Source organism: Hyla sarda, chromosome 8 (assembly GCF_029499605.1).
Source record: "Hyla sarda isolate aHylSar1 chromosome 8, aHylSar1.hap1, whole genome shotgun sequence".
NCBI lineage: Eukaryota > Metazoa > Chordata > Amphibia > Anura > Hylidae > Hyla > Hyla sarda.
In genome coordinates, this window is record NC_079196.1 from 163,669,466 (window position 1) to 163,682,266 (window position 12,801).

Below are 12,801 nucleotides of genomic sequence, written 5' to 3' on the forward strand. Positions count from 1 at the left end.
TGCAACTCAGTAGTATCCCCCCTGTAAGGTGATTGGTTCATAATCCTTATAGTTAATGTAAACACTGAATTACAGTTGAGGTCCACATTGTTGGCACCTCTAAATATCAGGTACACCATGCAACATATCTGCCAAAATATATAATAACTCACAAGACAGAAAAACAAGCACCGACTTCTCCTGGCTCGTACTCCTGATCGGCAGAGGCTTTTTTTCCCCCTTCTTCTTCAAAGTGACAGGTACACTTACATTCTGGCTACAACAGATAAAGTTTATCGAGAAGTCTACTACTTAAGGAACAGTGAAGAACCTTCTAGGACATTGTGAAAATAAGAAAGAAAAAGAAAAGAAAAAAAAAAAAAGGAAAAAAAAATTAAAAAGAGAATCCTATGAAAAGTTGATTTGAAATGTTGCAAAGAAACCATAGACAACATTGAAAGAGCTGACTCAGGGACATTTTCTGCTAAGAACAAGCCAGAACATTAAAAAACTTATTGTTCTTTTATTTACATGACCAAAAAAAGGGAAAGTGCAGTATACAAAGGAAAGTGCAAAATCCTTTGCAGCTCTTTCATCAATCTGTTAATATATTTATACTTTAAACATTCCATTTACAACAGGTTATATACATATTCACCAGAAACCCCCCAAGTGACACTTAGTGCTTAGGCTTTAAAATATATAAATAAATTCTAATAGGCTATAGATAAACAAACACTTATTTACATAAATAAAAAGCTACACAGCTGTCTGGATTGGAGTGTGAATGTGGGAGATTCGTAGGATAGTTTGGATATGAAGAGTGCTGTAGAAGTGACATTAATGTGAAGAAATTCTTACAAAAACCATCATAGGTGTCCATAGCCATTAAATCCTTTAATTAAAGTGCTTTGAGTCTAAGTAAGGTTTGTGTTTAGTTTGTGTTTATAACGTGAAAGTGTCCAAAACATTTTATTGTGTTTCATTCAGGCTTCAGTTTTTGAGAACTTTTGCTAGAGCCTTTTGTACTTGAAGAGGTGACATTCGCAACGTGGGCAAAAATGATCCACATCTTTCGTAGCGTTCATACAGAAGGGAATCAAGCAGCATCCAGCCACGAGCCTAGGGCCAGATCAAAGCCATGATTATTTATTGTAGCATCATTAAACTAAGATATACCATCCAACTGGTCAACTCATACATTTTCTATAGAAGATGGATGGTAGGAAAAAAAAAAACAACACATGGTCCATCTTGTCTGCTCTTATATTTCTTTTTATTTTTATCTTAAGATATATGTAGATTTGTCTCAGACATGCCTAAATTCACTTGCTCTGGATTTACCAACCACATCTTCTGGAAGTTGCAAACATTTACCATATAAAAAAAACTGAATAGAAAAAGATTATCTATAAGTGAAATGAACAGGGTTACGAAACATTTGCTATTTAACTTCCTTTTTACTTCCTAATGCATGGTACTTTTACATTCTAGATGAAAATCCCTCTTTAGACAGCCTTATTTTTGCATCTGTATTACAGCTGCAAATCCTAACCCAACTGCCGGTCTAATTGAAGTTATCATAGATCTCTATGATGTCTTCAGTTTAGGTCTCCAGTCCCATGGGTGGGACAAAATTCTAGTTCTATGGTTGGGTGGCCATATTGTGCATGTGGAATATCAGCCTTCAGGCAACCGTGCTAATGATGTCACACCACTCCATTCATGTCTATGGAAGGGGGTGTGGTGGCTGTGTACTTCTACTACACAGCTGTCACGCCCCTTACATAGACATGAATGGAGGGGGCGTGGCGTGATGTCATGACCACGGCTGCCCGAAGCTAGTGTTCTGAACATAAATCTTATCCCTTATCCTTTGGATCCTTTAAGGTGCTTATACACCTTAGACTAAAGTAGTCTGAAATCACCGACTTTGGTGCATACGACTAACTGTCTTAAAGGGGTACTCCGGTGGAAAACTTTTTTTTAACTGGTGCCAGAAAGTTAAACAGATTTGTAAATAATTTCTATTAAAAAAATCTTAATCCTTCCAGTACTTATTAGCTGCTGAATACTACAGAGGAAACTTTTCTTTTTGGAACACAGAGCTCTCTGCTGACATCTCTGTCCATTTTAAGAACTGTCCAGACTAGGAAAAAATCCCCAAAGCATACATATGCTGCTCTGGACAGCTCCTAAAATGGACAGAGATGTCAGCAGAGAGCACTGTGCTCATGATGTCAGCAGAGAGCACTGTGTTCAAAAAAGAAAATAATTTCCTCTGTAGTATTCAGCAGCTAATAAGTCCTGGAAGGGTTAAGATTTTTTAATAGAAGTAATTTAGAAAATCTGTTTAACTTTCTGGCACCAGTTTATTAATTAAGTGTATGGTGGCCTTCTGACTTTCCACCAACAGATAAGGTTGGTGGGGAGAATCTTCAGGTATGTTGGATTTTCACCACCCAACCCTATTGTTCTGTAAGAGATAAGTGGATGCCAGAGCTGTCAGGCTGCAGCTTACCCCCTAGAGAAAACAATGTTTAGCTGTTCAGGTGTATGGGTAGGTCAGGAAAATTCATGTTCAACCCACGGTTATTAAATGTATATTGCTGTATTTGAGGTGCTAAGGTCTCTTAACTGCTGGATATGAGTGGTTACACAACAAGGATTTGAATTGTTTCTGACCTCTGCCAATGCTTTGTTATATTGACTATCTGTGCTTCTAACATACATGTCTGGTCCTTTAAAACGAAAGATTTTAAAACATTTTAACCAATATGCATTCAAAACTGGATTTTATATAATTATAATCATTTATTGAGATAAATATAAACTCACCCCAAAAACATAATTGCTACACATAAAAGCCAGGTAAGAAGTCCTGAATGGAAGGTAACTCTTGTCACTACATTCTCATGGCATGAAGGACATGTTGCGGGGCTTGGGGAATCAACCAGACACCTACCTATGAGAATTTCCAGCCAAATATTAGTACATTGGAAGTTAGAGCAGTAGACAAAAAAGTCTAGTAAGTTTGTTTTTTCTATACCCCAGTCAAATGCAAGGGAGAACTAAGAGGTATCTCCTAGTATTGGAAGACCTCTTTCTTGGCATTTTAAAACCAAACATTCGATTACAATAAAAAATATCTGTGTAGACTAGTGAGAGCTCACTGAATACTGATCTTGAAGTTCCATGGGGATCTGTAAATCCTTATGCACCAAGCTCCATCCAGTGGCAGGGAGGCAATATTATCATAACTAGTTGGTTGTGTCAAGGGAACCAGTGCATGTGGTGCTCCAAAATCTATTAGAAATCTGGACTAATAAAGATTAAATTATAAGTACAAAACATTAACCTCTTTACTGTCATAGGTGAAATAATAAAGGGTAAAAATATATTGTGCTTCCACTAAAACACCATTGTACACCAAAGATAATAAATAGTAACAACTATTATAGACCACCACCAATAATAGATAATTTTAACCACTTCATTACCCTAGATACTAAATTCTAACTACTAAGCCATGCTAGACCCCTAGGGAACCTCCAGGAATTCTTACTAACTTCTAAAGCACCCTGTATGAAAATGTGTAATGCAATGCTAGGTAGACAAGTTGGCAAACTGAGTATAACTGAGGGGTGAAGGGAGGGAAGATTTTAGTTTTTGTTGTGGGCATATATTAAAGTCCAGCATTAACTCCATTTGTTATATCCAATGATGATCTTGCTGCAATGTAAAACATTATACAACAAATTGATAGTAATGTCAGAAAATTATTATTGGAAGACAAATGAGGCCAATATTACGCTTTACCGTTACCTCTCTTTTTGTGTGGTCAACCTTTCTCATACAAACTAGGTAGGGTTCATACTGCTATATTTGCCTCCGAGGCACGGATACGTGGGGAGACTTTTAGAATGACAGGCCGACATATCCGTGCTCAGACAGGCATGGACCCAATTTATTTAAATGGCCAGCTAGTCAGCTAGTCACTGTGTTTGGGTAATTTATCAAATGTATCATAATTTTGCCACAGACTGAGAATCTCAGCATTTTTAAATTTGAGCCAAAACTCGGTTACACTTAGAAAATGACCCAAACATGATAACTAGCTGATTATTCGGCCATTAAAATGGATGAGGCCCGTGCCTGCCTGAGCATAGATACTTCAGCATGTCCTTTTGACAGTTTCCTCCACATATCTGTGCCTTGAAGGCACAACTCATGGTCTGAAAGAAGCCTTAAAGAAGCACTCCCATTTTTTTTGTATGCCCAGCACGAAGGTGCCAGGTTTACTCATGTCAGCAGGTCTATCTTTAAAATAAAAAAACACAAAACATGTTATGTTGTTATTTGCTTGTTATGATGCATTTCCGATCGCTTTGAATTCCTTTGCTGTAGACTGGAAGTCAATATTGAGAAGAGGCTAAATGAGCCAGTCTACAGCAGAGACACTGTAGATTAGGACCTGGTCATGTGGGCATTCACTGGGACAGTAAAAAGCAAATAACAAGGCACTTTGAAAGATGTACCTCCTGACATCAGCAAGCAAGGAACACAAAAAAACTAAATAAAATGCCAGAAAGGTAAACAGATTTTTTAATTAAACATTGACCAACCCCTCAAGACTAGTATCAGTTGCCTGATACATGGATGAATATTGGAATAATTTTATAGATTGGATCGTGCTTCAATTCTAGGATGCAAAATTATAAAAATATTTTATTAAAATATAAAATATCAAATACTACAATTTATCCTCATGGCACAGGGCCCTTGTGCCGATGAAAAATAGTATATAAAATACAATTAGAACATATTATTAAATTGAAAACATACACCGATAGCTAGCATTAATAAAATATTCGCAAATTAATGTCATGATTATCCGGCATCTGGTGATCCAGAAATAAAGTCCCGTATATTGAATGGGTTTCCAGAATAGTAGATGTATGGAGAATGGAATAGAGTTACCAGCTTGATGAAAGTGCCAACATAGCGTCACCTGAGGATAGAAGGTGAGATCCGCAACCTTTGGATGGTGCAAGACGCTGGCATGCGTCACCGTGGCGGTCTGCCTGCCATAGTCCAGTTTGAATAGAAGCCTCTTCCAAGATGTTTTGCTGTAGATGGTATCGAGAGATGTATTGGTGCAGACCTTGTGGTATCCTGATGGCGTGTGACATCACAGGCGCTGGGCAATGCTGCCTGGAAGTTTGATTCAGATTAGAACTGCTGGTTTAGCCAAGATATACAAGGCTGGATCAGAATCTTCCGGTAAGTAGTTGGGTATCAGTGGTGTAAATATAACTTAAATACACCTAGATGTGTTTCAGGGCTCTCATATGATAGACACGGCCCTTTCCTCAGTAGGCATATAATATTTTTTGGAGCTACAGATCCTGTATATATTCTTCCAGTCATAATCAAATAAATTACACAAAGATGTTGCTTGGGATGAACAGAAAATTTGGCACGGATCCTTGCAAAAATGCTTGATTTGTAAGACCCAACCTGGCATCTGGATCAGCCGATCGTTAAATAGGTGCTTGCGGGGTTTTGCCGCATCATGTGTATAAGCATATAAAATGGAAATAGCAGAAAGATTACAGACATCATAGACTAGTAATTATGCTATACTGTATTTAATTGATGAAACTACACAACAGTATGGGGATAAGAAAATAAAAATGCAAATAAGAATGAAATAAAAATAAAAAGAATAATGAAACAAAATAATTAAAAAAAATGAAAATAAGGTGACAAAATAAATCAATACGAATAAAAATATGAAAATAAACATGAAAGTGGAAGAAAAATAAAAATATAAATAAAAAATAGTAGAAATAGGATAACGTTAGAATATAACATAATGATCAATGCTAGATTACCTAATAACCCTACACATTTATAGTACATAACTTAAATACTTCTACAACCTTACATATTTTACAGTACAAATCTAGGATGAATAGAAACAACTCACATATTACATATAGCTTCCTTGAATAAAAATCTTGATGCAATGTATATGAAGAGTATTTAAGTTATGTACTATAAATGTGTAGGGTTATTCGTTAATCTAGCATTGATCATTGTTATCTTATATTCTAACGTTATCCTATATCTACTCTTTATTTTTATCTTTATTTCCACTTTCCCGTTTATTTTCGTATTTTTATTCGTATCGATTTATTGATATATTCATTTTTATTTTATTGTCAATTATTATTTACATTTTTATTTTCTTCTCATCCCCATACTGTTGTGTAGTTTCATCAATTAAATACAGTATAGTATAATTACCGTATTTATCGGGGTATAACACGCACCCTCATTTTACCAAGGATATTTGGGTAAAAAAAAAAAAAAGTGTGTGCATGCGTATACCCCGATACACCCCCAGGAAAGGCAGGGGGGAGAGGGGCCGTCGCTGCCCACTTCTCTCCCCCTGCCTTTCCTGGGGTCTAGAGCCCTGCTGCCGCCGATTCTCTCCCGCTGGCTATCTGCGCCGCTGCCCGTTCTCTCCCCTGACTATCGGTGCCGGCACCCCATTGCCGGCGCCAATAGCCAGGGGGAAGAGAAGCGGCGCCGGCAATGGGGCAGCGGCGCCGATAGCCAGGGGGAGAGAAGGGGCAGCGGCACCCATTGCCGGCCCCATCCCGGTTGTATAATTACCTGTTGCCAGGGTCAGGTCCGCGCTGCTTAAGGCCTCCGGTGTGCGTCCCATGAGTCGTTGCTATGCACTGCACGGCGCGGTGCAATGACGAGTGACGTCATTGCATCTCGCAGCGCATAGCAACGATGCATGGGACGCACACCGGAGGCCTGAAGCAGCACGGACCCGACCCCGGAAAAAGGTAATTATACAACCGGGGATGGGGGAGGCAACGGGGCAGCGGCGCCGGCAATGGGTGCCGCTGCCCCTTCTCTCCTCCTGTCTGTCGGCACCGCTGCCCCATTGCCGGCGCCGTTTCTTTCCCCCTGGCTATCAGCGCCGGCAATGGGGCAGCGGCACCGGTAGTCAGTGTGAGAGAACGGGCAGCGGCACCGATAGCCAGGGGGAGAGAAGCGCCAGCAGCAGGGCTCTAGACCCCAGGACAGGCAGGGGCAGAGAAGCCGGCAGCGGTGGCGGTCTCTACACCTGCAAAGCCGCTGCAGTTCATTGATTTAAAGCGCCCGCTTTAAATCATTGAACTGCAGCAGCTTATCGGCGTATAACACACACATAGACTTTAGGTTAAAAATGTTAGCCTAAAAAGTGCGTGTTATACGCCGATAAATACGGTACTAGTCTATGATGTCTGTAATCTTGCTGCTATTTCCATTTTATATGCTTATACACATGATGTGGCAAAAACCCGCAAGCACCTATTTAACGATCGGCTGATCCAGATGCCAGGTCGGTTCTTACAAATCAAGCATTTTGGCCAGAAACCGTTCCAAATTTTCTGTTCATCCCAAGCAACATCTTTGTGTAATTTATTTGATTATGACCGGAAGAATATATAAAGGATCTGTAGCTCCAAAAAAAATTTATATGCCTACTGAGGTAAGGGCCGTGTCTAACATATGAGAGCCCTGAAACACGTCTAGGTGTATTTAAGTTATATTTACACCACTGATACCCAACTACTTACCGGAAGATTCTGATCCAGCCTTGTATATCTTGGGCTAAACCAGCAGTTCAAATCAGAATCAAACTTCCAGGCAGCATTGCCCAGCGCCTGTGACGTCACACCCATCAGGATACCACGAGGTCTGCACCAATACATTGCTCGATACCATCTACTGCGAAACATCTGGGAAGCGGCTTCTATTCAAACTGGTCTGAGGCAGGCAGACCGCAGCGGTGACGCATGCCAGCGTCTTGCACCATCCAAGGGTTGCGGACCTCACCTTCTATCCTCAGGTGACGCTATGTTGGCACTTTCATCAAGCTGGTAACTATATTCTATTCTCCATACATCTACTATTCTGGAAACCCATTCAATATAAGGGACTTTAGTTTATTTCTGGATCACCAGATGCCGGATAATCAAGTGACATTAATTTGTGAATATTTTATTAATCCTAGCTATTGGTGTATGTTTTCAATTTATTAATATGTTCTAATTGTATTTTATATACTATTCTTCATCGGCACAAGGGCCCTGTGCCATGAGGATAAATTGTAGTATTTGATATTTTACATTTTTTAATAAAATATTTTTATAATTTTGCATCCTATAATTGAAGCACGATCCAGTCTATAATATTATTCCAATATTCATCCATGTTTCAGGCAACTGATACTAGTCTTGAGGGGTTGATTATTGTTTAATTTTACTATTTCAAACCTCCAACACCAGGTGTAGGTGTACAACCTCCTTACCTCGGCTTGAGCTACACATCCCCCCCTTTTGTTTCTATACCCAGAAGTGATTTACAAATCTATTAAAAAATCTTAATCCTTCCAGTACGTAGCTGCTGCATGCTCCAGAAGAAGTTCTTTTCTTTATGAATTTCCTTTCTTTCTGACCACAGTGCTCTCTGCTGACACCTCTGTTTATGTCAGGAAGTGTCCAGAGCAGGAGAGGTTTACTATGGGGATTTGCAGAGAGCACTGTGGTCAGACAAAGAAAATTCAAAAAGAAAAGAACTTCCTGTGGAGCATACAGCAGCTGATAAGTACTGGATGGATTAAGATTTTTAATTGGAAGTAATTTACAGATGTTTATAACTTTCTGGCACCAGTTGATTTTAATAAAAAAAAAAAAAAAAAAGAAGTTCGCCAGCAGAGTACCCCCTTTAAAGGGTACTCCACTGGCCAGTGTTCCAGCTGCATTTGGAACATTTAGTTCTGAACGCTGTGCTCGCACTGCGGGGGTTGGCCATGCCCCCTCCCATAGACTTAAATTGAGGCACGAGGGGGCGTGGCCGACCCCTGCAGTGCGAGCACAGCAATCTGAATTAAATGTTCCAAGCACAGCCCGAACACAGGCCAGTGGAGAACCCCTTTAAGGAACAAGACACAAGTTCAAAAGGTGGCACTTACCAATCGGATGTGTTCCGGTCTCCACAATGCAAACAGGAACCGGTTGGTGATAGATCACTTTAGGTTGACACGGAGTGACAATGTGAGAAATAGCTAAGCAATAACAAAAGTAGGTGGCTGGAAGATTAATGCATATAAAATTTCAGATACATGGAAGCAATCTAAGCAAAATGTACAGGTAAGAGATTACATCATACATCAGTCTGGCGCTTCTGTGGCTGTCCATGTGGCAGACTTAGAAATCAAGCAAGCTCCAAAATGGTGTTGATTTTAAAATATAATTCATGCTGGTTATGGCTGTAAATTTTAGTAAATCTGGTGGGTTGCATTGCCCCTGCCCCCTTTGTTGTAAAGCCCCATCAACTTAAAAAAAAAAAAAAAAAAAAAATGTCTGGCAGGCATTGGGGGTCATAAAAAGGGCACACTAGGTTTGGCCTGGCAAGTTCCCTCAGGTGCCATAAGTCCAGGAGTATTTTTCTCCAAATCAAAAGTACAATTATACATATGAACACGATAGGAAAAACAGGGATTATGTTTTACAAAAGACATGGGCCTCATTAATTCTAATGTCCTTAGTGTAGTCAGCTAGAGACTGCCATCAGGTCATTTTCCAAACTTATTTAAATGTTATCTCTTAATGCCAATTTCCTGTGATTTTTCAGTATTAGTATGTCAATTTTATACAGAACCATATACAACAAAGTAAATGAAATCTTCTTACCTTGTGGATGTGTCATAGTGGGCACTGGCTGCAGGCAGTATTGTGGAGTAGACAAGTATGGAGTAATTGCTGAAATTGAATTCCAGTAAAAGTAGTTCATTTGCTAACATTTAGGATTAATTTTAAAATAGAAAAGCATTTACACATCATCACACAGGACAATTTATGGAAAGTGGTCATTCTGCAGAGGTCACCGGAATCAGATCATTGGGAGGTAGGCAGGAATACCCATAAAAAATGCGGGGACATCTGACACAATCTATATGCAAATAATGTATCACAAATAAGCAAAGGAATCATATATAGTCAGTATTGCCACTAATCAGAGTGCAAGTACAAATAACCCCCAAATCTATCTAGGTGCTTCTATGCTATTTGGCACTATATATAAAAAGGGTTGACAGGTAGTTATGACAATGGAGAGCCCATTGAGGAAGTAGCCGAAACAGCTGTAGGGGTTGCGGAGGCCTACTGATACAGTCCCACATGGGTAAGACTATTATGCTATGTTACAGCAATAAGACTTTGTTATAACAAACTGTCAACTCTTTTATGTATAGTGCCGAATAGCAAAGAAACACCTAGATAGATTTGGGGCGATTTGTATTTGCACTCTGAATAGTGGCAATACTGACTATATGTGATTCCTTTGCTTATTTGTGATACATTATTTGCATATAGATTGTGTCAGATGTCCCCACATTTATGGATATTCCTACCTTAAAAAATTTTTAATATGATTGTTGGTGCAATATTTTGGAATAAAGTTTGTGATAATTTGGAATCATTACTCTAGGGAGTGTTTTCTGTGTACAATGTTATATATCTAGAGGATTATATTACTATAGCAGAGTAGAGGACAGCTTGGTAGAGATGCATAGTCAGCATACCTGTCCTGTGAGACCTTTGTGTCTAATACCTACATCTAAGTAGTGTACTATTTTGTACCTGTTAATCTGTCAAGGGCCTACATACTGTGAAAGACCAAGCAAAAGTACTCAGCGGCTGGTGTTCTAGACAAATACTGTTTTTAGCGTAGTGAAGCGTATTGTACTCCTCTCATATACGCACTAAGTATGTCAGGCAGAGAAGTGCCAGGACGTGCACAGGGAGAGGCTTAAATTCATCAGGCGCAGGTCTCAGCAGACTAGGGGCGAGTGGCAGCAGGAGTTGCAGCGAGAGGCCTGAGCTCCCAGTATCAGCTAGCGGTCGTGTCTCGACCAGCAACCCATCTGCCGTCATCGATTGGTTAACATGGTCATCCACTTCACCACAAGTGACATCTGATACCTCCAGTAGACAGTCGGTGGGTTCCTAAGACACGGCATGGCCCGGGAGCCGTCCCTGTCCTCCCATTGTCTCTGTCCTATGCTGTTCCCTCCCCTATAGAAGTATATTATGCTGTGGGTTCAGCTCCACTATTCACTGAGGACGATCTAATAGAGGACAGTCAGCAGCTACTGTCCAGCCAAGAAGGGGAGGAGACATGCGCCGCTTCCTCCGCTAGGCGGGCAAGTAGTGATGAGGACAGTGGGGCGGTGTTGCCAGGGTTCAGGTTCCTGAAGCAGACACTGTTGAGGAACCTGGAGGAGGACATCAGTGACGTGCACACACTACTTGATGATCATTAAGCCGATCGCAATTGGGAGCCTAGTGCAGAAGGCGCTTCATTATCATCAGAGAAGAGAGTTGCATGTTGCCCGTGAGGCAGCAGGTGAGCCAGCAAGGTGGTAGCATGGTTGGCAGTCAGCATGATGGCAGAAGTGGAAATTCTGGAGCCAAAACGTGCCCATGGGAGACCACCTGCTTCGCGGCAGCCTACCTTCTCGGAAGGTAGTGGAACAGGGGTTCCTGGAGACGGCTGCAGTAGCAGTCAATAAGTGTGGACTGTTGGTGGGAAAAATCAGCTGTTGGCACCATGGCCCTGCGTCAACATATGCTTCACCACCATAAAGTGGCCTGGGAGAACCGTGGCTCCGCTGTAGTGGTTCAGCCTGCTGCATCACCCAGTGGCACGCTGCTCCCTCTGTTAGCCAGCCAAGGCTCCACCACCTAGGCCAAAGGGAGCTGTGTGTCATACCCATATTCTGTCGTTCCAGATGCTCCTGTTCCTCCTACTTTTAGTCAGTCATTCCACCAACAAATCCATCGGTGAAGCCATGTCCAAGAGAATAGTATTGCCCACTCATCCAATGGCGAAGAAGCAGAATGTGCTCCTGTCCAAGTTGCTGGTGCTGCAGTCCATCCCTTTTCATGTGGTGGATTCTGCACCTTTCAGGTGACTGACAACGGGAAGAACATCTTGCCTGCGCTGCGACTGGGAAGGCTGAGCCATGCGTCCTGCATGGCACACATGTTCAATCTGGTTGTGAAGCAGTTCCTGAAGTATTCCCCCCATTTGCAAGACATCCCAACAATGGGAAGGAAACTTTGCATGCACTTCAGCCACTCGTATACCATAAAAGGGACACCATCCTTGAGCTGCAGTGTCTGAATGGTATCCCCCAACATAGTCTGATTTGTGACGTTGCCACACATTGGATTTCCACCTTCCATATGTTAAACTGACTGTAAGAACAGAGAAAAGCCACAGATTTTTTGATCAAGCTGATAGGGGTAATCTTGTGTGTAACTTCAATGTGAACCAGTGGCAGCTCATACGCGACACCTGCTGTTTGCTCAGGCCCTTTGAGGAAGCCACATCAGTAAATTGCCAGGATTACGGCGTGAACAAAGTCATTCCACTGCTCCATTTCTTAAAACAGGTGTTGGAAATGGATGGCTGGTCAGGGCACTGGAGACGTGGCGCCTACATCGCACGGCCACATGAGGAGGGGGGGGTGCACAGTGGAGCACAGTTTAGGTTTCACCAAATGGGTGGTTTTTCTAGTAATTGACAGGAGAGGAGGAGCCGGAGATGCCAGAGGAGCTAGAGGGTTATGAGGAAGGCGAGACAGAGGTCCCAGACACCGTGGCAGTATGCAGTGGAGATGGAGGCAGGGAGTCCCTCCGAGTCACTTGCACAGATAGCATGATGCATGTTCACTTGTTTGCGTAG

The 12,801-nt window shown here is 41.4% G+C and overlaps 2 protein-coding genes across 12 annotated transcripts in view; both read right to left on the reverse strand.

The window, feature by feature from the left end:
* The window catches only part of LOC130284475 (lipopolysaccharide-induced tumor necrosis factor-alpha factor homolog), a 41,818-nt gene extending 41,505 nt beyond the window's left edge, over window positions 1-313 (reverse strand). The window contains exon 1 of the mRNA XM_056534862.1: window positions 153-313. The gene's annotated coding sequence lies outside the window, so the exon portion shown is untranslated. The remainder of the gene's footprint in view (window positions 1-152) is intronic.
* A 192-nt stretch (window positions 314-505) lies between these two features.
* Window positions 506-12,801, reverse strand: part of LOC130284734 (lipopolysaccharide-induced tumor necrosis factor-alpha factor homolog) — a 114,702-nt gene continuing 102,406 nt past the window's right edge. For 9 of the 11 annotated variants that reach the window (XM_056535422.1, XM_056535416.1, XM_056535418.1 and 6 more), the window contains 4 exons: window positions 9,744-9,812; window positions 9,023-9,139; window positions 2,818-2,944; window positions 506-1,101 (listed from right to left, as the gene is read on the reverse strand). In XM_056535422.1, the coding sequence (XP_056391397.1) occupies window positions 993-1,101; window positions 2,818-2,944; window positions 9,023-9,139; window positions 9,744-9,812 (422 nt within the window). In that variant the 3' untranslated portion in view covers window positions 506-992. The remainder of the gene's footprint in view (window positions 1,102-2,817; window positions 2,945-9,022; window positions 9,140-9,743; window positions 9,813-12,801) is intronic. The other 2 variants (XM_056535423.1, XR_008847128.1) reach the window with 2 other exon arrangements.